Here is a 25937-nt window from a genome sequence, read left to right as displayed (position 1 = left end):
GGACAGGGATGACATGTGAGCTGTTCAGGGGCTCAGTCAGGCTTGGTGTTTCTAGACCTTTGCCTCTGCCCTCACCTACAGCATCGCAGGCAGGTGTGAAACAAAGGCTGACATCACACTAGAATTTAGAGCAGGAGATAAAGCAACATAGGATGGCATTTCCTCTGTAGTGCAGTTCTTGGCTTGTAATTCACTGCAGTGGGGGAGAAGGGGCCTAGAGGCAAGTGTTGTCCTGGATTCCAGCTCTGAGCTCAGATCCCCTGGAGCTGAAACCCCAGGTGTTCCAGATCGTGCTGTCCTCCCCCAGCATAGAGGAGCAGCAGCAGCTCGCAGGGTGCAAGACAATACTGTAGCAAGGCACTGTGCCACCACTTGCTGTGCTCAAGCAATGACAGCAGTACTGTACAGAGAGAGGAGCTCAGCTGCAGGACACTTTCTGAAGCAAGTATGTAATTTCCCACAAAAATAGTTACCTACAGCTACAATCTCACACCACTGGGTCAGCAGTGACAATGTGCAGTGCCTGGTTTTGGCATCAGCCTGTACTACAATCACAGAGTAGGGTGTACCTGAAGTGGGTCTAGTCCCTAACAGTCTACCTTTTCAGCTTTGTTGACACAGTTGTGCTTTCTTCATGAAGTGAGGCATCCTGTCTTCTGACAAGGTCACAGACTTAGAACTCCATTGCAAAATGAACAGAAAACCTATAACAGTAAGTGTTACACTTGTTTAGTTCAGGAAGTTGCTCCTGGAACTCATCTTCCCAGATGTGGGAATGAAGGTGTCAGTACTTAATGCTTATAAAGCACTCTGTCTCTCCATCCCACCCCCACTTTCTATGAGGACATAACCCAGGTATGTTGTTGTACATCAAAGTATTCTGTTGCTGGATGACATGCTCCTAAACTCGAGTCACTTCTTTGAAGCAGTGAAGCACTTGTTTCTGTAGAAGAGATGTAATGAATATTCAGCTGATGCAAGATGACTGCAACTCCAGAACAGAACAGTGGGTACTTAATAAGCATCTTTGTCTAGATGCTCTGCTGAGAAAAGAAACACTTCCTAGATAAGGGCTAAGTCGCACTGCCTTGACTGAGTAACCCTATTCCCTTTCATTGTGAATAGTCTCAGTCAATTAAGCTCTAGCCAGAACTCACTGATCTATTTCGCTGAAGTACTTTTTTGTTTTCAATAAGCTGCTTGAGCAGTGCAACTGATTTTGAATTCCTTCTCGTCTTACACTGCTTTCTATCAGATCCTTGATGTTCAAACCATTTTTGTGCACTTCTTCCTCCCCCCAAGAAGGAATGACAAACCTTGTGGGTGGTTTACTGTTGGAGGGTGCTTGTGATTTGCATTAACCACTCCTTCCCCCCAGCCATGGGTCAGAGGCAGTTGTGCGTTAAGGACACGAGGGTGGGCTGGGCTGCTCGGCAGCCTGCTGGGAGCCGTGCAGGGGAAGAAGCCGCAGCAGCGCGTTCTAGACAAGCCATTTATTTGAAATGCCAACTATACATGGGATAAAGTCAGTGTTACATGCTTCTCAGCAACAGTAGAAAAATAGAACCAGTGAAAACCTTTTTACAACTGTAATGGTACTCAAAAGAGAAATGTATTGTTTTACAATGCATCACACAAGACTAGAATTCAAGTCTGGAGGTACCTAAATAAAAATACTTCTTTTCCTTTTTAAAAACCCCACTATGTACAATTGAAGCGTAAACAAGTCTTACAAAGTACTGGTTATGCAGGTTGTAGAAAAAACACTTGCATAGGACATGAAGTCAGTTTTAAGAAAGTTTTCTGAGCCTTTAGCATTGAAGGCACTTGACTTTATACCAGTAACGACACAAGGACCGGAAACAGAACCATAATGTTGCCGAAGGCAGGGCTACCTTCTGGTGGTACAGATAACTACAGAAACCCCAAACACTGCTGTACAATTCTCTCCTGGCTGTTCCCTGCGTTGGGCAGAGCTCAGCACCACCTTTACCACAGAAGCACTGAATTATTAGAACAGTGCCTCAAACAGCGTGAGTATTCTTACAAAAAAAAGGACAAACAAACGAATCAAACCAAAACCCAAACACAACCCCACCCCCGAAACCCCCACCAAACCCAAACCAAAGAAACCCATAAGACAGACAGTTGGGGCATTCCAGGACCAAAACCCAAGGCTTACAAGTACAGGTGGCCACAGCCTTAACTTTCAGAAACCCCTGTAGAACAGGAACGATACACAGAACTGCTAATCAACACAGCAGTTATTAATACACAACTACAGTAACTCTGGAACAACAAAACATTTCAAAGGAAGAACCTGTTTCAGGAATTAAGTTATTAATCCATATATTAAGGAGAAAAGGATGGGGTCAGGGAAAGGGGATTAAGAAGTTTTTGCATGTTGCTCACTAAATGAAAATCTGAGCTCTCTTTTAATAGAACAAGGAGCGCAAGTCTTCCTCATTCAAGAAAATGTTCATACCTCTGTCCTCAAGCAAAACACAGTAAACTGTTATCTCCATCAAATTTACAGGAGGAAAACATGTTCATTTCCAGCCTAATCAGAAAGTGCTTCATGTAAACAAGGAGCTTCCGCACCAAAGTTTAGTAGACAGAACAAGAAGTAGCAGGTAGCACAGGTGTGTTGTGTGAGATGATGTACGAATGCTAGTTTCTCAATAAAGGTTCCATGAAGAATAAACATGGTCTCTTTCCCCTTCCCCTGCAAGTCCAACTAAGCAGGAAATCCTGCACTGGAGTATGAAAATACAGTTCCACTAATTTAGCAAATCCTTCTTTTCCACTTCAAATCAGCTGCCATTAGCATATCCTCTTCCCGGCTCAAAATACACAAGCGAAAACACCGATTGTCTACATGGCCTGATTGTCTCTGGCCTCAGAAGGACTTGTCTTTATTTTGCACCTACTTTTAAACACTTCAGTCTCGGTTTCTGAGACTTCAGAAGCAATTTTGTATTCTAAAATGCAGGCATGTTCCCCCTAGAGGCATTTCTTGCCAGATTATTACAAAACCAAAGCGTTTCATGATTTTCCTCAAGCCGTAACCTCAAAACTTCTCAGTCTTCCTCAGCCACATCCCCACAAATTTCAAGACTACAATTTACATCTGCAGATTTCTGCCTCATCTCCATCTAGGCACACAGTGCCACATCCAGCTGTGGTAACCAAAATACTTTTCTCAAAGTACATCTATCGACTTTAGGTAAAACTAAATTACTCAGGACAGCAAATCTTCTGAAGACAGCTCTGACTTTAGTCATTAAACCCCTAACACACACATATGATGCAAGTGTGTGTGTAATGAAAGTTAATGCTTGTAGCGCTGGTGAACCACACAGACAGCATTGTGCTGAAACCTTCAGAAGAAACCTAATGAACCTCAGTCCCTAACCTGCAGCAGCACCATCCCATCACTGACGTCTTACATTTAACAATATTCTACACTGCAGCCCCATGGATATACTACACATTGGAGATGAGCTCAGGACTGCTAAGTGTCTTGACTATGGCAAAACAAGAAACAAAACCAAACATACAATCCACAAAAAACCCCAAACAAACTAAAGAGGTGGACAGAGGAGAAAAAAAACCCAATCAACCAACCACCAACACATCTTGCCTTACCCACAAGACATCACCTGTGGAGTTTAGACAAGTTTCTCCTTCAATCCTACATCATGCTTTCCATGGCTGCATCTCACAAGGAGCATCTGCAGATCACTCACAGAAGCAGGAGGCCTATAGATGGGTATGCAGGAGACAGTAGGCTTTATCAGTTCAGACACCCATATCTTCACGAATCTAGAAACTACTGGGTAATTTGGAAATGCAGTGTTCAACAGATTTCTATTACATCGTGGTCTTACCAGGCCTTTTTAATGGAATAACTAAGAATCTGCCATCAACTAGAAGTTGTAGCAAGACTTCTGTTTAAATAGCATTAAGCATTTTGAACTGCAGGAAACAACACAACCTAATCTTAAAGTTGCCCTTAGGGGAAATTCTTCCTTACAGAAACTGTAGTTTAAAAAAACCCAAAACAACACAACAGGCCTTTACCAGTAATCACTACACTGCAGCTGCATCAGATCCCTATCCTAAATGCAATGAATCTGTGGTAAAAACTCCATGTAAGTACTAAGGATGCATTTAATAACTGTAACCGTTACACCTGCTGCACTGCTTCATGCCAACCCAGTGGCAGGGAGCCAGCCCAGATCACTGTCATTCCCTTTTCACACCATAAGAGATTAATCTCGTTTCTGTGCTTTAAAAAAGCAAAGTCAGGAAATGGAGGTGTAATTTAACAGTGCTAAAGCTTTGCACATTTCATGATGCTAGAGCGGTTACTCTTTGACTTTGTTCACAGAACAGCTGCAATTATGAAGTCAGCAACACATCAGATCAGGTAAGGAACACTGAGCAACATCACCAAGAGAGAAGCCCTTTTTTAATCATAGGCAGGAGAAAGCAAGGCAAGGAGCAAGTCACCTCAGCACCTCTGTTGGAGAAGGAACCCTCTCAAATGTAGAGCTACCATTCAGGCAACAGCAAAGATACTATGCCTTGTCTTCCTGACACTCCAGGATTTAGCATGAAACCTTAACTCTGGCCTTCACTTACCCTCACATATGGGTGGCTGGAAGAACAAAAGTTATTACTCCAATTTTTACAGTATTTCCACAAGGGCAAACACAATTTTAATCTGTCTAATAAGGACTTCTGGGCGATCATGGAGTTCTCCATGGTCACAGCTGAATCAGAAAACGAACAAAACCAGACTACCAGATTCCAGTGAATTTCACTGGAATTTGGACTTCTAAATATCCCCCTGAAATTTTAGAAACCCAAATACAATTCTTGAAGTGGGGCTTGCTATGCAAGGGTTAAGACCAGCTGCCAGAACTTTTCAAACAAAACATTAGACTAGATTCTTGCCACTGCCATTAAAAAAAAAACCAGAGTCAGGAAGATTTCAGATCTAAACAAACAAAACTAACCAAAAGTGTAGTATTTTTGATGTGCTGTTCTTTGGAATTCCTATAATTAAAAAATAAACACATTGTTGCTATCCTGTAAGAAAATACATTTCGTAATGTGCAACTCGGTGCACACAGGGAATTGGCAGGTGAAAGGGAAAATGCAAAAGTATGAAAATACAGTCCTTTAAATGTGACAATAAAGCTTAACATATTAGTACAAAACTAATACACTAAAATAGATGTACAGGTGCAAAAGGCTACCAGGTTGTAGAAAAAAAGGTACCAGCGTTTGTTTTCTCTTTTTTCCTCAAAAGGCTTAATCAAATGTGCTCCAAAACCAAATTTTCCCACAAAATAAAACCAGAAGCAGCATTAAAAAGAAACTGATAACATGCTGTCTCTCTCTAATAAAGCCATGTATGTACAAAAGAAGTGAAAGAAGATGAATTTTATCTGCTGGCATGAATGAATTTGTCTGACAGAAGTCAGGCCAAAAGTTGCAAAGAATGGGATGTTTACAACTCTTAGGCACAGCGAAATAGTGAAGGTTGCTTTCATAGGGCAGATTTTTTATAGAGAAAGTCTGGTTTGTTTGGAGACCTCCTTCCTCTGCTCACTGCATCCTCCCTTTCCAACTCTGCATTTCTCTGTGCTCCATGTTCCAACGGCTCACCATCTGCCAGTCTCCTACTAGGTCTCTCTTCTTGCATTTCAGAGGGGTATGCCGAGAGTGAAGGTCTGTTGGAGGTTAGCCCATAGGTTAGATCTGTTTCCATTTTTGTTCTTCCCCTGATGTGAACCGGACCGTTACCAGTATTTTCCTGGGTAGCCAACGCCAAGTCCAGTCGCTGGGGAGGTTGTTCTAAGACATCGAGGTGTATCGGTTCATTCTTTTGTCTGTGTTGATGCCCCTCTTGGGAGAGCAGGTATTCCCTCCTAGAATCCTCTGGCTTTTTAGGAGATATCTGGGAAGGTAGATAGGCTGATTTTAAGCCACTTGGTGATGCCTTGTTGTGGCTATACAAATCTGGGCCAAAATATATGCCTTGTGAAGGCGAAGGGCTGTGCCTGTTGGGTGCTGGAGTAGAGGGTCTGCATGCAGCATTAGAGAAGTCATAGAAGTCAGGATATTCCTGCTGATTTTCTCGAGCATCTGATTTTTGCTCTATTGCATGTTTCTTTCGAGAAGTGGGCACATGTCTGTTCTGAATACAGGAAATGTGCTGGGGTGGACCGGGCCCTACCTCTGTAACTGCCTGGCTTAGTTCTGTGTCGACCGTCAGCTCTGGTAATCTTCTGTCTTTTAAAGACATTGCTGACACACCCATTGCAATATCTGGCATCAGTTCATTTAGCAAGGGCTGAGTACACTGGAAAAGAAAAAAAGTAAATTGGTACATGGAAACAAAGCAAAAGCTAAAGACAAACTGTACTTAGGACAGTTTCTGCAATACAAAACAGTATTCTCCTGATCTACCTTTGCCTAGCTCAGCCTCAGCCTGCAAGTTTCCTACACTGTTTGAAGAACATTGTGATCCTCCAGCCTTCACCTTCCTGCTAACTTAAAACAACTTCTTTACTTTAAGAAGCTATTATTGTGGCATAGCAGCTTCACGAACAGAGCTTGTCTTGCATATACAGTAAATACCAACACACTGTTAAACTCTCAAAGGTCAGCCTCTTTTAAGGCACTTGCAATTATCAAACTGGACAAGGTTTGCAGAACTCATTGAGACAAGCATTCCAGAGAGAAAAGTTAAAACTTCAACTTGTACTTGTAATTTCTGATGAAAATAAGTCTAGCAATCATTCATTATTAGTAACTCACAAATTGCATAAACCCAATACAGAACAAAGGTATTGCCCATATTAAGTCTACGATTCTCCCTGCATTTTTATAGCAACATTCTAGCAGAAATACTCGTAATGTGAGAATGAGCACTAGATAATGTCCTTAGTGAAGTCATTATTGACCACATGCTGCAAAACTCACCCTTGAACAAAGATTAATTTGAAGTGAAATATTTCACCTAAAATATAAAAGGAGGGAGGAGTGCAACATATTTAGGAAAATTGCTAAATGAAAACAAAAAACTAAAAATCCATGATTCCATTCAGAACTCTCAAACAGGATTCTAGTATGACATAACAGTGCACTGAAAGGTTTTGCACTGCAGAAAAAAATCACCAAACTCTTTATTTAGCACTTAACGTACTTCACCAAGCTATCTCTGTCCAGTATATTCTAGTGCATTGTTTTCATTGCCTCATATTGTAGCTCAGCAACCAGGATTGTCTTTAAATGCTGTTACAAACCCCTTTGTGTTTGCAATCACTAATTTCTGCTTGCCTGCTCATTTTTATATCTTTTCCACATTCTCCACAGCTTCCCTTCATACACATCTCATTTCTTCAGGACTACTTACCTGTGAATTGCCGAAACAGTTTATGATTTATAGCATCAGTCTGCTGCTGAAACTGTCTGTACTTTGTTTCAATGTAGGGCAACCTATTTTTCAGAAGACTTGCAAGTCCCACTTATCCCTCCAAAATGCTCTGGCCCCTGGAGCATCCTTTCTCCCAAGCATTAATGCACACCTTTGGAATGCAGGATGCTGAGAGCCCGTTTGATAGAAAACTCTCCTCGCAACTAACAAAGACACTCTTTTATTTAACCTAGCCAACTTACTTCATCATAAGAATTCTCTCCAGCTCCGCTCTAGAAGATACTTTAAGTGGCCAGAGACAGGAAGGAGAAATCATAATACTTACTCCTTGCTTCTCAGCTGCCATCACTGCCGCTGCTGCAGCCACTGTTTGTCTCCCCAGACCTGTAGTGTTAGTGCAATCAGGAGGTGCTGCTTTAACACTGGGCAAGTAGACAGGCAGTGCAGCTTTGGGAGCGGTTCGGGAATGGAACAGTGAGTGATTACATGGGTAGGAAAAGGACCGGGAGGGATGTTGACTTGGCACCCTTTGTTTCCAGCCCACTTTGAACTGGTTGTGAATAGGAGTTGCTGGTGGATGGTATGGAGGTGGAGGAGGGGGCAATGGTGGATGGAAGGCCACAAAAGAGTCCAGTTCTGTAAACATGGTTTCTGCAGTGGGAGTGCTGTTAACACGACATCGTCCAGACTGTCTCATGGTCAGGAGTGGGCTTTCATCCCCAAATCGCTCATCAGGAAAGAATTTGTGAGGATTCTGCAAAGCACAAAACCCAGGTGTAACAAAGCAAAGCAGGAAATCATCTATAAAAAATAAATCAATCTCCTAAACTAGCACACACTAGAACTAGAAATCTGTGAGTGCAGTAACAGGCTAGTTGAGCCACCGTACTGGCTTCAGCGACAGCCACCTGTGCTCAAAACCACAACAGCCACCTCAAACTTCAATGCTTGAGCTGATCACAGCTACTGTGAAAATCTTTTGTTGTTGTTGTTGTTTTAAAGGAACATAACAAGCATCAGAGTCACTGTGTAAGTGGACCAGAAATGCATTTGCTTTAACAACAGTATACAAACAGAAGGGGTATTTCCGCTTTCCCAGTCCTGCTATGTACTATGCCAACCTACTGTATTAGTTACTTTTTCTCCTCTCCCATTCAAGAAGAAATCATAATCCAGGTGTCTAATTATGATTTGACTAATTCTCATCAGCTGCCTCTGAGTAAATTTTTTTGTCCCCAAAAATCTGTGTTAGTAAGAGAATCCTGAATGGTGACAATCCTCGAGAACAGCATTCATACGTTGTGCTTGCACATTTACAGAAACCACACACATCAAATGTGCCACAGGCTCACCCTGATTTGCACGTGGACAGCTCTAAAGCTGCACAGATATTTCAAATCATTTTTGCATCTGCACACACAAAGTAGTTCTCTTACTGCAGACACACAGTAATGTCAGCTCATAAGCACACAGTATCAAAGCATTTGTGGTATTAAATAATAATTTCTCATACCTGCAGAAGTTCAGCAGCAGCATCAGAAAGTCCAAATTCTCGCAGCACACGAATCTGAATCTCATAACTGACTGTGGCACCTTCTCCACAATTAAGAGCGTAGGCTCTCTGCACCTGCTCAGTGTGACGCAGCTCCTGCAGCCGTCTGATCATCTCTTTTACAATGAGGAGATTGGGGACTGCAGGAAAACAGAACAAAATGGGAGAAAAGTGAGATTACTTTCTGAACTGAAAGAACTAAGTTTGACTGCAATGGTTAGATTTAATTCTGAAGGAAAAAAAAATATCTAACATCAAGCTGGCTTGGCTTCATTTTATTTCAGGAAGCATTCTGACAAGAGCGATTCAAGTTACACATGTTCCTTGGAGCATCAAGCCACACGTGATAACACATCACACAGATGGTGAAGAGATGTTCCATGTGTCCAGCTTCTGCTAAAATGAGCCACAAATACAGCCTTTATGATGCAGGAATTTCATGATTTGAGGTAGGGGCAGGATATCTTAAATTAGTAACTGAATGTTCCTTCATGAGTTCTACAGGCCAAGAATTCATAGATTTTTTGGCATACACTTCACGCTTCCAGCAGAATTCTATAAGCACAAGATCATAATACCAGGATGTAACTGCAGAAAGAATGTTCTAGAAAAATAGCAGAAATTGTAAGCCAACACAAACCTGTTAAAATTATGTTGGTTTATTACTTCCATAAAGGAAGTAACATATAATTTGGAGTATTTACCCTGCTGAAAAACGTTCTCATGCCACTTCTTGCTGCTGGTTGGTGATGAATTACATTTCTTGGCGGTCTTTTTGTCCTCATGAAAACATGTATATTGTAAGAGAAGACAAATCCAGATCTTTGAATATGTAAGTACAGGCACATGACCCTTCACCACCTTTACAAGCATTATGTGTTACCATGACCAGATGTCCATAAGGAAAGCTTATAACAATTAAGTGGACCAGACAGCAAGAACAGTGTGCAAAGACACTTGCATTACGGAGAAAGAAAACCCATCAACTGGTCCCACATTCAAAGTTTACATTGGTACATGAAGGATAAGTGCAGGCAGTGCAAAATATCCCCTCCTCCAAACGAATTCCTGTACTATCATGAAAAAAAAAAAAAAAAAAAAATTAAAACCCCTAAAAATATTCTATTCAGTCTATGAGGCTTGCAAATAAGTCCTCCATACACTTCAACCATTCTTAAAAATCCAGGTTTAGCAGCCAGATGTTTAGCAGCAAACAGCATCTTGCTCTACTGAAGAAAGCATTATAGAGAAGTTTGAAGCAGTTTTCCAAACTGGTAGGCATAAAAATGATCTAAGATTTTAATCAGCGTTTCCAAGTGATCCAGCAGCCTTACCTGGGATCTCATTGGCTATAACTGAAGGAGGACTGGACTGGTTTGTGCTAACTTGCTGGTGGGTAATCATATGACAGCACTGCGGCACGGCGTTGTTTACCATGTAAAGGGTGTCGGGCACATTGGACATTCGGACCATCCGCAAACGAACAAGATCGGTTTGTTCCACCATCATCTCATCCAGCACTGACTGCAACGACAGCCACGAGAGAGCCCTCGTGAAGGCACTGCACACACGTACCCAGGAAGACCTGCTGTAAACACAGTCCCAAGGGCACAAGTCTAGCAATGCCTAAATTATAACTTTTCCAGGTCCCAGTCTCTTGTCTTTTCCAGCATTTTTTGCTCCATTTTCCAGTCATGATCAGAGCTGAGTTTCAGAGCTAAGAGCAATCAGGTGAATGAAGTTGGGGAAAGCTGCTCTGTTTATTTTGTAATTGTCAGAGAAGTAACCTTCTTGAGGCCAGATCCTCTGAACTTTGTCTCAGAAAATTACTGCCTGTAAGTCTCAACTCTATGCCACTGAGTAGAAGGCATTAGTCTGAAAATTAATCGCATTTCCCTCAGATGACTTATAGCATAGAAAGGGATTTATACAGACCCTTTTAAGAGTCTCATTGAATGTTAAATGCATTTATTAAAAACATTAGCAGGCTAACAGAGGCGTAAAAAAAAAATTCCTCAAAAATTACTCATCTGCAACTGTTGCATTTCACAGCAATTAAACTATGAATAGGAGGGGTATAATTACCAGGTAATGAGAGTCCACCCTCTATGGTTAAACAGATAGTAATGCTTTTAAAAGTATTAACAGCATAATGAGAAGCTAATGGAAACAAGAGGGATTCCTGATGGGGGTGGGGAAGAGTAGAAAGTGCTTTCTACATTTATGATTACTACTAAAGCACTCCCATGTCATATACCTAAAATTAAGAGAGTCAAAGCTTTTATCACGTGATCTTTAACACATTTTTGTTAGTTTTAACAATCTAGGATACAAAGAGAAAAGTTTAACTGGCTAGTCCTCCTTCACTGCTTTAGTGCCACCTCTCCAAATTGGTGCCCATAATGCAAAGTAGTTTCATTTCTCCTCTCCCCTCAAAAAAGGATGTCAACAACTCATATACTCAAAAAACCCCAAAAATCTCTTGTGCACAGGGCAAAAGCCCTAAATTCACCAGGGTCGTGGTCATAGTTTGGAAGTGCTGTGAATGAGCACAGCTTCACCTAATCCTTTTCTTTTGCAGTCACTTGCAGTGCTGGGACTCATGAGCTCATGGCTGAAGTGGCATTAGTTAGCAATCTACAAGGTTCCCATTCTACCAAGCCGAATATGGCAGGTTTCTGCCCCAGACAGCCACCTCTATCCTATCACCAAATGCCACCATCAAACATGCTACAAGTTCTTCAGTTTGACAGTCCTCATTCAAGATGTTAAATAAAGAAGCTATTGCCTCAGTAGGCCATAAAGGACTTCAGACAAAAGTTATTTATTCCATTTTGCAGAGGACTGAAAGAATTTTGGATATGTCCTGATTCAAACAAGGAGATGAAGTACCAGAGTCCTCTGTGGAGTGGAATAGCTCTCTACACAGCTCTGGTGGAAGCTGGGGAGCCTGAAACTCCTGGCACCTAAGTTGCTGACTAGCTGCAAACTGGGACTCTCAGGCTCTCACCTTGCCATCCGCCTGCCAGGAGGGCTGCCGAGGAGCTGGGCCGGCAAACTGGCTGGAAACCAGGGAGGTTTCCCTCAGAACGCTGCTTTGTTTCCGGTGGAATTTCATCAAGATCTGTCTCGCAAACATTTCAATTTTGACAAAAAAAAGTTTTGTTGAAATTTTTCTGACCAGTACTAGAGACTTGAGCCTGATGATGAATCTTGTGAGTCTTGTTAAATTGAAAACATTAGTATTTTAGGCCAGTACATGCAAAGAGAGACAAAAGATACCAAAACCTTTCCTTGTTTACAGAACCCCCTGATAACTCCAATTTAACAATAGTTATGTTGTTAATGATTATTACCTTGGCCTCCTCCACATATGGTGAGAACAGTCTTGGCCGCACATATATTCCAGCATTTTTTTGCCTCAGCCAGGCATTTGACTTTCCACCTTCTGATGTTGGTAGCATGTCTGAAGGAGGAGTACTTATCAGGCCTCTCTTCATCTTTAAGAATCAAGAAATAGTTTTATGGGGTTTTAAAAAATATAAGTATTAGGAAAGCTTGAAAGAAATGCATTTCTTACGCTGAATCCTCATACTACTGATTTTTCTTTAGCCTTCTAATATATTAACTAAGAACAGGAAATTAACCCAGAAAACTAGCGTTACACGTGTATTACTCTGAGCAGTAATGTCTTAGGAGCTAATCCTTTAAAAAAAAAGTATTAAAAGATAAAAACTGAATATATTGTAGAATCTGAAGTAGAAAGAGCCCAGAGACAGTGTTTATATAGGACTAGCAACTTACTGCGTCACTCAGAACTTCACTATTCATGGGTAAGATGTGCTCAATGCGGACAAAAGGTAAAAGTGGAGACAGGATCTCTCTCAGCTCTTCAATGTCAAGATCTCTCCTCTTCACACCTCTCTTGTTTACACTGTGAGCAGTACCACTGAGTAAATTGGGCTCTGAAGGAAGGAACAAGAAATACTGAGTTTACATCAAAAAGTTTAACAAGGAAAGCAAGAATTATAGGGCTAACAGGAAGCTAGAGAAAAGGGAAGAAAAACCTGATTTTAAATCAATGGTGCTTAGGTGTTGTTCCACAAAACTACCTCATGCCTTAAAATCTGGTATGAAGCATCAACAGAGACAGGCTCAGCTTACACAAGGCATTGAGAGCTGTACAAATGACCTGTTTCAAAGTGCCAGGGAGAAAATACAAAAATAGTGTTTGGAGTAAATGCTTAGAAAGCTCCACCAAGAACCACTATGAAAGCATTTGTGCCTCCCAGCTACAGGTCTCCCAGAGTCTCTCCTGCAGCTCCTCTACCTTTCCCTTGCAGTTTTCAGAGACTTATTTTCCTACAAACTAAGGCCTGAGGAATCCAGTGGGATGCATTATTCTAGCCTCCACGTGTAACCTACCTTAGTAAATACTGTCACAGAATCACAGAATGGGAGGATTGGAAGGGACCTCTGGCGAGCATCTTCTTTAACCCTCATGCTAACACAGGTATATCTAGATCAGGTTGCACAGGAACCTGGAACTCATCCAGGCAGGTTTTGAAAGTCTCCAGAAAAGGAGACTCCACAACCTCTCTGGGCAGCCTGTTGCAGTGTTTCATCACCCTCAAAAGCAAAGAAGTTTCTCCTGAAGTTCAAACTTCTTCAATTGAAACCAGCACAATGACAAAGCAGTTGTATCACAAACAATAACAGTGGATTTCAAAAACACAGCCAGCCCTCCAATGACAGCAGCTACATCAGCATTGCTGATTTCACACAGGCAAGTTTCTCCTTTTCTGTTCCTCTTGTTGTATTGTCTGACTGACACTACTTGGTAGGGATGACCTACAGCTTACTTGCATTTGTTATTTGGCAAATATATATTTAACCTACTTTCAACATACCATATGTGAGATAGCACGTGAAGTTACCACTAGTGTGATAACATGCACCTAAGCTAATAAAAATACATTTATATCTACTTTAGGAAAAACACTGATGCCACTTGATGGCTTGTTTCTCCCTACCACAGATTTCTGTAGGAGAAAAGTACTCAAACTGAAGCAAAAAAATTGACATAGTAAACAAAGAATGAGATTACTGTAAGAAGCCTGGATGAGCATAGAAAAGTTAAAGATATTTCTACCACAAGTCTTTTTTAATTGATTAATTAATTACAAGAAAAATAATTGCAAGACAACAGTAAATCAGCCAGACTTAAAAATCAGACAGTTGTAGGAGCTGAAAAGACCTCCAGAAGTTTGGTGCAGCCACAACCACTGCCCACTCCCCACACCTCTGCAGGCTGGGTAAAGCAGGTTGCCCACAACTACATCCAGTTGGGTTTTTAACACCTCCAAGGACAGAGATCCTATAACTGCTCTGGGCAACCTGTGCCAGTGTGTGATTGTCATCATGTTCTTGTGTTTAAACAGAATTTGCTGCATTTTAGTTAATGTCTCATTGCCCCTCATCCTGTCCTGAGTGCCAAGAGAAGAATGTGGCTCTATTTTCTTTGCTTCCTGACATTAAATATTTATACACTGTGCTAAGATCTCCTCAAGCCTTTTCATCTTGAGGCTAAACAATCCCAGCTCCTTCAGAATGCCTGTGCTCTCATTTTTTAGAGAACAAAAGCTTTAAGGCAAAAAAAAAAAAAAAGTAGTGCACTTGTTGACCATGCTGTGAGCAAATTAGATTAGACTTCTTGAAGTTACAGATTACCCACAAAAAATAATTTCCACACATTTTAGATTGTCTGGCTTAGTACTGTGTGGTTTAAGGATCCTTACCTCGATCTGCTATTCTCTTCATCAACTGGTGCTCTCCCCATTTAATCAGATATTTAAGAATATCTTGTTCACTTGCCTGGTAGAAAGACAAAGTCAGCAATCACTATATACTTAATGATTTCTAGAGTCATGTCACTTAATGAATGCCTATGAAGGAAAAAAAAGTAATTGTCTAGCATAGAAGACTTTACAGGGATTACATTTGAATGACTGAAGTTAATTGCAAGGGGCAGTTCTACTCTAACACCTGGTGTTTGGATCTCTTCTTTAACATTAAAAATTCTGCACTTGCACTGCCTGGAAAGCTATGAAAATAATGAAACCAACTAAATTCTAATCTAGGTGAAGAGAAAGCTTTTCAGTAGTATTAAGAACAAAACTTGGTTTTGTTCATACCTCCATACACATGTGCTAGCCACTCAACATTTTTAGAGGCATAAAATTGTGTACTGAAAAATTTATCTACATAGTTTCTTAACATCTAGGGTAGGAAATCTAGTCATAATACACACCATCATGGAAGATCAAGGACCAGCTGTATTCTGCATGCAGGTTACCTGTAAATAGTCAGACTGAATAGCTGTGAGCAGGTGGTCCTTGTTGAGTTCATAGAAGACATCTGAAGTCATGACCTGGGTAAACTCCTCACAGAGGAAATGTAGTGCTTGACGATGTACCCACTTGGAACCATATGGCTGAGAGCTCCACTTCAGAATGGCAATTAAGGTGTCTAGTGAGATGCTCTCTGCAATAATATCTTCACAGCCTAGGAGGCAAAAGCAAAAATCAAGGATGTTGTTACAGAGGTACTTTGATCCTGAAGGGATGATACCTATAGCCAAATCTGTAATATAAAGAGTTATGACTCCCAGTGAGAGTAAAACCACAAGTGCCCTACAGACCAAAGCTGTAAACAGGGTTAAATTCTAACTAAAAGTATCATTTTAGTTGTGGTTTAGGATTCCAGCTATGCAGTCATTTACTTTTTAAAGGGACATGAAACACGTAGGCTCACATGCCTGGCCAAACAACTGGAAAACCAGTTCAGCGCTATGAGAACCTCCTTTGGTTAATATACATGATCTGACTGTTTCACACATTTTCAAGTTGCAGATTTGAATGAGTCACTGTTGTTTGCAGTAGACTAATAGAAACTGATAAATGGTAAAAGAGGTAGGATTTGCATCACCTTGTACATGGACCCTCCCAAGACAGAAGAGAAGCAGCAAAAGCTGTGACATATTGTCAGTATTCAACCACTCAGCACAGAATGAGGGCAGCAAAGTATCATTTTCTGGTTCACAAAGAAGGCAACAAGCAATGATTGGTTGCTCTAGGCTGCCACCATACCACTCTAGGTCTCCTATCAAGCAAGGCACAGTATGTCAGGACAGGGAGCACTTCCTCTGATAGAAAAGCAGGAAGCAAAACCTCTAAAAGGCAGGTATTCTGACTCATGGCCAGTCTGCTGGAGTTTTTTCATACTCACTGCTGCATTAGGATTTACTCTTCCAGAGTGTATGTATCTTATGAGGAGGAGACCTCCTGAAAGGAGATGCAGCAAATGTGGAAGAAATTAAGGAAGAGGTATTGTGGGAAAGCTGAAAACACGAGTACTTGGGGTTACTGAGTTAAGACAGAAGATAACACAACATTGATCATTTGAAGTCTCCAGCAGCACATTGCCGATTTCATTTGTACATCTGGTTTACATATAGACAGAACACTATTTCTATTTGTACTATGAAGATAGCAATTTAAAGGGGGGGGAAATCTTATTCCAGAATTCTACATTCCAGTCTTAACCCACTACAGCCACAAAATTACAGCTCAGTTTATGTCCATGACAGAGGTTTCTGGACAGCTCAGAGCAGCACGCTTACACTGCAATTATTTTACTTCTGTATGTCATCATTTTTCTCTCAGTTTAAAAGATACTTGAAAACTAATCTTCAACAGAACTGTCTCCCACTACTGAGCTCTTGGACTAAGCTGAGTGAGACGGTGTTTGGTATGGTAATCTTAGCATTTGTCAAGATGAATGTCAAATTGGATCTCCTGATGCTACATTCTACATATTTTTGAACCAGCTGCATACACATAAGGCACTAGCAGCAATTCAGAAAAATTGAAGAAAATCTTACTTTTCTACATAGGCCAACATACAGAATATAAATGCTAACTCTTTCTCTAGCAACTAATAATGTGATGGCTAGGTTAAGGAATAAGTAATAAGAAGTGAACATGCTACTTCAAGTAGAAGGGTATCTGTCAAAGGAACTACTAAATAGGAGCCAAGTCAACGAAAAGGGAAACAAACACTAAGGCAAAGAAGGTGGTACTAGGAAGCAAGAGTTAAAACATGAGATTATAAATTTACTTGTCCTATTAAATACATGTATTTCAAGTTAATACTATAAAAAGCTAGCATGGTAATTATGAGAAAAATATTCTGCCATTATAATTTTCTAAACAAGTATATAAAAAAATGCAGTGAATTTAATATACAGTCAATGCTCAGTGAGAACATCTGCAGCGTATTTCAGGAATGTCTGAATTTAAACACACTCTAGGAAACAATTTTGATTTATTTTCTGAAGGAACTTATGAAAATACTGCCTGTGTGTTCCCCTCCCAGTTCATACTTCAATTTTTCCTCAATAAGCACTGGGATGGTGGTGTGTTTTTTTTTCCCCCCCCACATGCCCTATTCACCTGAGAAAAGGAAGACCATAGATCAATGCAGCCACTGATAGAAGGTCTATCAGAAGCACACACATTTCTAAATGATGCATTAAAGGCAGCATTACTCTTTTCATCCAAATCAGACTCTCCATTTGATTTGGACAAAGGCATAAGTCATGTTTCAATGCAACTGCTTTGTCCTTGACCATTACTGAAGTAATTACGCACTTCTCAGAGCTACCTATTACCACTAGCAACACAGACATCTTATTATAGGTATTAACCTTTAACGCACATAGTGGGGTCCTGTCTGAAGTGCAGAGTGAACATGCAGGAAAGATTGGTTGGTGGCACCTGGAAAAATCAGCCTGATCATCACTGGCACAGATGAGAGCAGAGGGTAACTGTTCCTGAAATACATTCCTTAGATTTTGGTACAGGTTAGAGAAACTGCCCACTCTAGATGTGGGTATTCCCCGGAACCCTGAAGGATAAACCTTACTCCCAAGTATTGAAAAATTCTGGTCAAGAATTTGGAAAACAGTGTTTAAAACCCAAGCAAAGTAATCTACCTTAAAAGGTGAAAATACTTCAGCATATGTCAGAAGTATGAGTAAATGAAGTATGAGGATTTCTACTTCAGGATCGATTTTTACTTACTCCTAGATTTTTCCTTACATAGTTAACAGCTGCTATCATATTTAACTTTGTGGTGTGAGTCCCTCTTCCCTTTTGCAGCTCAAAAAAAAAAAGAAAGATGTTAAATTAGTAGCAAACCTGACATGCTTAAGGAAAGCCAAGCATGACTAGTTGAAGCATGCTTAAAAGGAGTTTGCTTCCCTGAGTAAGAAACACAGTTGTTTGAAACAATTCTTTAGGGTCATCAGTTGTGTTGCACTGAGTCTTGTCCTGCTAAATCCTAATGCAGCTTCATGCAATCACTCCATCCGTGTGCAAGCCGACAGTAAATAATTGCATCCCCCTGAAGCCTGAAGATTACACCTAAGGACTGCTCCATTGCAACATCAGTCTGCAACCCCACTCACTGAAATCAGTCACCAGGAAACTCAAACTGTAAGAACAAAGAGGCATCTTAAACAGAGTGCCATACACAGTATTTACTCTGACGTTAATTTTGGAAACAGTAAGGATACCTGCCTCCAGCAAAGACAGAAAACTACAGCTCTGTCAGAAATGTAGTTCCAAATATCTGAGCAACACTGATTTACAGAAATGGGCCATCACTTCATGCCAGTTCTTCTGTCAAGTCCAATTATTGCACAACTACCAATAATGTGATATTATCAGGTGAAAAGGTCATTTAGGATACTTGGAAAATGAAAGAGTCCTTTTCCTGAGTAATTTCAGCAATGTGTCAGAACTGTGAGATTATTAAAAGTATTTCTTCTGAAGTAAGTATGCGGTAATAACTGAAAGTGTTTTCTGAACATGTAAATACACTGAGGCAACCCAGTTCTGGCTAGGGAAGGATTCCAATTTCTCTTCTTCCTTGGCAGGAGTTTTTTTTTGCTTTAACAGTCACTAGGCAAAAAACCAAACCCCAAACCATTCCAGTCATCTAGTCGTCACAATACTGTGAATAGTCGAATAAAGCATTTTTCACAGTAGAATAAAGCATTTTCTCCTGTAAGTACTAGTTTACAGTATTCAGGCAGCAACAGCCATTCTATTTGCAGTATCTCAAAGTACCCTACCATAAGCTCATGTGACCATTAGTATCTTTCAGAGATTCAGCTTGAAGTCTAAAGAAAGGAAAGATGGTTACCGTATTTTGAACAAATAAAGCTATTCCATGTGCTCCTCCTGCTGGATACTAGTAAATCCTGCCCACAAAAAAGTCCCTTCTGCTTCCCCAGTTCTCTCTCAAACGCAGTTCCAAAGTCCTTCCAAAAAGGCATAGCTTGAGCTCATGCTTAGGCATGCTAGCTAGCAGCTTGGGATCTTGTCAAGACATTTGACAGATCTACTAAAGACAAATTAAGTGCCTTCAGCAGGCAGCAAAAGTGGAATTATACGAAGTTTTTACTACAAAATTGTGAAATTCATTTTGTTGTGGAGATCTTTCCCCTAAACTTATGGAAACCAGCAGAGCCAAGGGAAAAAACCCACAAAACCAGTAAGAATTCATCTTGACACTGAACTGGAGTCTTGAAGCTCTTCAGTGCTTTCTTAAGTTTGCTGCATTAGGAGAGCCCATGCTGGCAATCAGGAACCATATGTTTTGAATTTGCTGGCATGTAGAGAACAGTTAAGAGGCATGAGCTGTAGCTAGTCTGCACTGCAACATTTTTGGAAGTTCCAGAGACACTCATCTTGCTCTAACCAAGTTTCCGACAGCAAAAGAAAAAAGGAAGACATTAGTGCAGCCTCTTTCTAACATCTTACAAAAAGCTACAAATGTGTCCTGTACTTGCTAAGGATTCTTTAGAAGGCAGCCCACAAGCACAGACTGTAAGATCCTCATGGAAGCCAACTCCTTTGTATAGTGGTATTAGAATTAGAATAGAATTAACCAGCTTGGAAAAGACCTTCGAGATCATTGAACTAAACCATGGCACCAAGCACCCCATCCAGTCTCTTCTTAAACACCTCCAGTGATGGTGACTCCACCACCTCCCTGGGCAGCCCATTCCAATGGCCAATCACTCTTCTTCCTAATATCCAGCCTAAACCTCCCCTGGTGCAGCTGGAGACTGTGTCCTCTTATTCTGTCGCTGGTTGCCTGAGAGGAGACCAACCCCCACTTGGCTACAACCTCCCTTCAGGTAGTTGTAGACATCAAGAAGACCTCCCCTGAGCCTCCTCTTCTCCAGGCTAAGCAACCCCAGCTCCCTCAGCCTCTCCTCATAGGGCTTGTGTTCCAAACCCCTTCCCAGCTTTGTTGCCCTTCTCTGGATATGTTCCAGCAGCTCTGCATCTTTCCTAAACTGAGGGACCCAGAACTGGACACAGTACTCAAGGTGTGGCCTAACCAGTGCTGACTACAGAGGCAGAATGACCTCCCTGCTCCTGCTGGCCACATTATTCCTGATACAGGCCAGGATGCCATTGGCCTTCTTGGCCACCAAGACTGCCATCAGACTGTCATCATCTTACGCACACCTCTTGCTCTTCTGTCACACTGGTGCTTGGGTGGCCACTCAATGAAGCAGTCAACTAATTTTGGTCAGTCCTGCTTCTAGCAATATTAAAGATGTCCAACAGCACAAACCCTACTGCCAGTATAGGGAACAGAAAAACAGAGGCAGAGTAGCAGTACCACTTTTGACTGCTGGACAATCTGTCAGATTCCAGTGACCTCATACAACTTGAGAGACATGGCAATGGGGACTTAGGATCTCCTCAGCAATAAGCAAAACATCAATTATTAAAACAGTGAGAGCAAGTCAGAAGACTTACCTAGTACAAACAGGAAACTTTTTTTTTTTCCCCCCACTGGTTGTCATACAAGCAGTATCTACACCAACCTTTACTTCCCTGGAACTGTACTGTGAACAAGGGATCTTGTTCACTATTCATCTTCTTGGTGCAGGCTGACTTTTCCAGTTAATTAATACTATGGCCTCCTAACAGCACCATATTCTCCATCTTAAAGGAATGACACCGGTTCTTTCTTCTTGAAGTTTTAGTAGTTATCTTTTCCATCTCCTCCCCAAATTGTTTTGTTTTACTTGTTTTTTTCCCCTTTGTTGGTTTGTGGGTTGTTTGTTGGGGCTTTTTCTGGGTTTTTTTGTGTTCAGTATTTTAAGTTGTATATTTGCTAGAACACAGATGTCTGAAAGAAAAGCCCCTGAACAGTGACCAGCTCTGTTTCTCTGCCAGCTATGACACTGCAAACAAATTTTGTACCCAGTTGCACAACTCAGTCAAATTCTTTATTCTTGCACATAACCATGGAATGCAACTGCTAAAGATGATCCTTTCCACTTCCTGCTTTCCCCAGTCTTCATCTTCGTAATTTCAGGTGTGAAATAAGTGAATCATTGAAGGATACAATAGGTCAGATCTGTGTTAAAATTAACTTAATCTTACCCATTTATTTTCAAGTTCTTTTGAGCATTCCTACTACACTGATATATAACTGACACTCTTGCTCTAATCTTCCCACAATACATTTTTTTTGTGTATTTAATACTGCTGCTGTGGGCTTCCTGGCATTTCAGTCCTGCTGAGATCAAGGGTACTTTGATCTAGAGGCAGATATTGCCTGACATCAAAAGGCTGTGCTACTGAGTATGGCTTTAAAATAAAGTTTCTTCAATTTTATTCTTGTCAAGGGTAAAGTAAACACCTGAAATAAGAGCCAAAAGTCTAAAACAAAGTTATTTTTGTCAATTTCATTTTAGAAAACTTTTTTGAATCAGCAGGCAAAAAAGATTCCCAGGCAAAACTACTTCATGGAGTACCACTGCCCAAAAAACCTGTAACAGAAAAACAGCCCATACCACCACTGGTCATGGCAGTAAGCAGCAGGGCCAAGATGCAGGATTTATATATTTAATGTAGCTAGCTAATAAAATTAAGATACTTGATGTCAAACTTCTCTGCAATAGCACTAGATGTTGCAGTGCAGTAAGACTGAAAGGGGGGATTATTTTAACAATGCATGGACATGCGAGGGAATTGATTTGGTCTTAATACAGTGCTACAAAAGAGGAAGGGATAAGTGATTTACACCTGGTATTTCTGAGTCCCTGTGTTAAAACAGCTGCACCAGTAGTTGACAAGAGAGCAGAAAAATAGCAGGAAGGCACAAAAAGCAGGAGCAGAGTGCAAAAATAAGAGGTCAAGCACAGACATGTTCCACTAAGGGATATGCTTGAACCTCCCAGAGAGGGCTCGAATTCTCACAGTCTCTGTGAAAAAAGTGAAGAGTTTCCCTTTTTGATAGTTAACAAATACTGCAGTACCACAATGGCAGTCTTAGTCCGATTAGATACAAAGGGGTTTCAGGATGATCTGCTGTATATATGAGGTATGCCTGCTGTTAATCAAACTGGTTCATTCAAAGATTCAATTCAGTTTCTCTGGGTAGGTAAGTAACAATCATCAGCCGAAACAAATCAAGCCAAAGGCAGAGTAAATTCTAAATAAAGCTATCTTGCTTTACTTGGACAGTAAAGATTCACAGCACATACCAAATGCTATCATTGACTTCATCATAAGGAAACCATCTGTTGAAATACAAGAGTCAGAAAAAGGAGTATCACTGTGTTAGTTAATGGGAAGACTTCCATGGTAAGAGTCAAAGCGGAATCATTACTGAAATTCGAGAAAAATTACAACATCTGGATATTTAGAAAGGTCCCCAAGGACAAATCAAACTAAAATTTGTTAATAAAACCAGCTGATTGAAGATTTAAAATACATCAATGTCACTTGACACTCAGTTACAAACATCCAACCAAACGCTGAGTGAAAAGCGAGTGAAATAAATTGGAAAGGAGTAGAGTACCATATAATGAGTCCAAAATATTTTCCAAGAAACCAGGGAGACAAGCTTTAGCAAGTTTGCAGTTGGCTAGGATAAGTGAACTGAATAAAAAAAACTTGAGCCAGAGGGGTGTGGAAATCTAGAGAAGAAACTTAAGACATTAGCTACTGCAAAAGCCAGCTGATGAGTTTGGTCAGAACTTGGGCAAAATTGGACACCTGCAACACCAGAGTAGAAAAATGCTGTCAGAGGACCAAGCTAAGAGTTTTCATGAGACCCACCTGCTCAGTTGTCTCCAACCCCTACACAGTCTTCTCTTCTAACACTGTTCTGTGTAGTATTGAGAAATCAGATGTCTGAGTGACAGCTTCCAGCACTGAAGTAAGCTAGCTAATCAGGGAATATGAAGGATGCTACTGAAATGAAAATTTCTTATCTACCTTGTGTTAAGTATTACACTAAGGGAAGACAAGGTGCTATGGTTAAGTGCTGAAAGATCAGTGGTCACCACCAAAGCACATGCATCAAATTATCTGTTAGACAAGTGCAGGCATATATAGTTTCCTGATCAAATAAGTCCCCATTTAATTTTGATGACAAGATTATACCAGAAAAATTCTCTAGTGTCAGCACAGTACCAAGGACCTAAACATGAACTCAGCAAATTAAATATAAAACTATTAAGATGATGACTTCAATGGCATATATAGATCTTCTACAGTCTGATTTTTCCTGTAGCTAAGGAATAATTTGTAAAACCTTAGTTAGTGCAAGTTAGCATCTAAAATTTCAGTATCTGAAGGGCTGCCAAAATTATATTTGCTGGTATTAGATAAAATAGAATTAACCAGGTTGGAAGAGACCTTTGAGATCATCAAGTCCAACCTATAATTCAACACTATCTAATCAACTAAACCATGGCACCAAGCACCCCATCCAGTCTCTTCCTAAGCACCTCCAGTGATGGTGACTCTGACTGGCCTGATTTCACTGTGTTTCTCTCCTACGTATGAAACTTTCTACTCTCCAGCTCATGATATTTGTGGTCAGACACAGATTTACTAGTGGAAAAAATAGAAAAGACCCCTCAGTGCCACCACATCTGCAAGCCCAGTGCAGCCCCTGCTGCTGCCTTTCTTTTTCCACCCCTTGAAGTGGTGCTGGGGGAAAGCCTTCAAGGAAAAGTTAGATCTTGTTACCACTGACTCACAGAACATATATTCCAGAGCAGCACTGGTCTGTAGTGCATTACTGAAAAGCACGCTGGTTTAGGACACACTGATCCAAGCAGTCTCTTAGTAGAAATAAATGAAATTCAGCATCATATAGAATATAACTTGTTCTCAGAACTAACACTTAAAAAAAACCCCAAAAAACCCAACCAACAAAAAAGGCCATTTTCCTATCTATAACTCTGCCTAAGTTTCCCTTTGAAGTCTTCTATCATAGCTTTAATATACTTCACACATTGCTTCCTCAGAACACCACCTCCAGATCACAGTTGTTCCAGGTTAGGTTTGAAATCTAAAGGGAAGAATTACACTCTGCTCATTTATAAAACAGTGCCTAATTATTCAGTGTCTGAGGGCTTCATTCACAATTTGATTCCTTCATTAGTATTCATTGAGCACACTAACTCCTTTCAGCACTTGAATATGTTCATGCAAGCAAAACCAGAAATTGTAGGCTTGTATCACTTTTTCAATTTCAGGTCACTTTTTCTTGCTTTCAGCTGACCTACCAAGTTGCCCTTTTCTCAAGTACTATTAACTTGCCAATATTGTATAGGAGTGAATTTAGCATTGTAGTTCAACTACAGTAACACTTTTTGCCACTTCCATGTTCCATTTGACATTAAGTTTCCAAGTGTACTTTAAGGGTAACAAATAATAAGAGAGGGTCCAAAGTAGTGGCCCAAAGATGATTAAAGGGCTGGAGAACCATGTCTTCAAGGAAAGACTGAAGAACTTTGGTCTTCTCTCTCCCTGATAACAAGAAGGTTTGAGCAGACCTCACCACAGTATTCCAGTACCTAAAAGGCACCTAAAAAGATGATGGACACTTTTTTCACAAGGAACCATATGGAGAGAACAACAGGCATCACATACATGTTGCACTGGGAGACATCTTGATATAACACTTTTTTTACAGTGGAAACAATCATTCAATGGAACAACCTGCCCAGGGACATGGTACAGCCCTCAGCAGCAGAAGTTTTCAAGATGTGATTGGACAGAGTGCTAGATAATCTCATCTATGATCCCTTTCCCAAGAACAGTTAAATCAGATGATCTTTTGAGGTTCCTTCCAACCCGCTGCTCTACAACTCTGTGATTCTGAGCTTAAGAACACCTCATCTGCATATCTCAAAAAAAATTATCTCCTTTTTTCCCTGACAGTTTTATTGAAGCATAATGACTTCAACTTCCAGTATCATCTGAAAATTGGTGCCCCAATATAAGCCTCTGCAGAAGGTACAACAGTTCTGATTAGTTCCCCATATCTTTACCACTCACAGTTCCATATAACTATCAATAGAACCTATTGTAAGTGTCATTTCTTCCTGCAGTGCTTATGCCTCCTTTTTCCTTCCCATTCCTTAGGAAGTTTCCTACTTCACCTAAGTCAGATTCATAGTTTTTACTATAAACACTTCCATCTTTTTAAATTTCATGTAACAGCTAGAAGTTACAGATGTAGAGATCTACTGTAAAAAGTTGTTTTCTCAAAGAATTACAAGTAGCTTAAGTAAATCACATTGCTGAGGTTATCAGTGCATTCCATTCTCCACTTCTCAGCTCAAAAGTAAAATTCTCATCCCCCACACCAGCAAGGCCCAAAGCAATTGCCATATCCTATTATGTAATATGGCCACTAAATAGTTCAAACACCAACAGATGAAACAGCAAGCAACACTTCTGCCACCACAAGAGGTATTATTGATTAACCAATAACCCTGGCCAGCTGCCATGTGCACAAAGTATGTTATCTTCA

General features: G+C 40.6%; 1 protein-coding gene across 2 annotated transcripts in view; it reads right to left on the bottom strand.

Moving 5' to 3' along the window:
* Positions 1-4992: 4992 nt before the first annotated feature.
* The window catches only part of BTBD7 (BTB domain containing 7), a 42691-nt gene continuing 21746 nt past the window's right edge, over positions 4993-25937 (bottom strand). Inside the window, exons 4-12 of one of the 2 annotated variants that reach the window (XM_054161894.1) lie at positions 15361-15569; positions 14804-14879; positions 12810-12970; positions 12362-12505; positions 12016-12129; positions 10340-10529; positions 8967-9145; positions 7779-8207; positions 4993-6376 (exon numbers count right to left, since the gene is read on the bottom strand). In XM_054161894.1, the coding sequence (XP_054017869.1) occupies positions 5561-6376; positions 7779-8207; positions 8967-9145; positions 10340-10529; positions 12016-12129; positions 12362-12505; positions 12810-12970; positions 14804-14879; positions 15361-15569 (2318 nt within the window). In that variant the 3' untranslated portion in view covers positions 4993-5560. The remainder of the gene's footprint in view (positions 6377-7778; positions 8208-8966; positions 9146-10339; positions 10530-12015; positions 12130-12361; positions 12506-12809; positions 12971-14803; positions 14880-15360; positions 15570-25937) is intronic. The other variant, XM_054161895.1, reaches the window with a different exon arrangement.

Source organism: Dryobates pubescens, chromosome 5, assembly GCF_014839835.1.
Source record: "Dryobates pubescens isolate bDryPub1 chromosome 5, bDryPub1.pri, whole genome shotgun sequence".
Classification (NCBI taxonomy): Eukaryota; Metazoa; Chordata; class Aves; order Piciformes; family Picidae; genus Dryobates; species Dryobates pubescens.
Note: the sequence above shows the minus strand (reverse complement) of the source record. Positions and strands in the feature narration are given on the sequence as shown.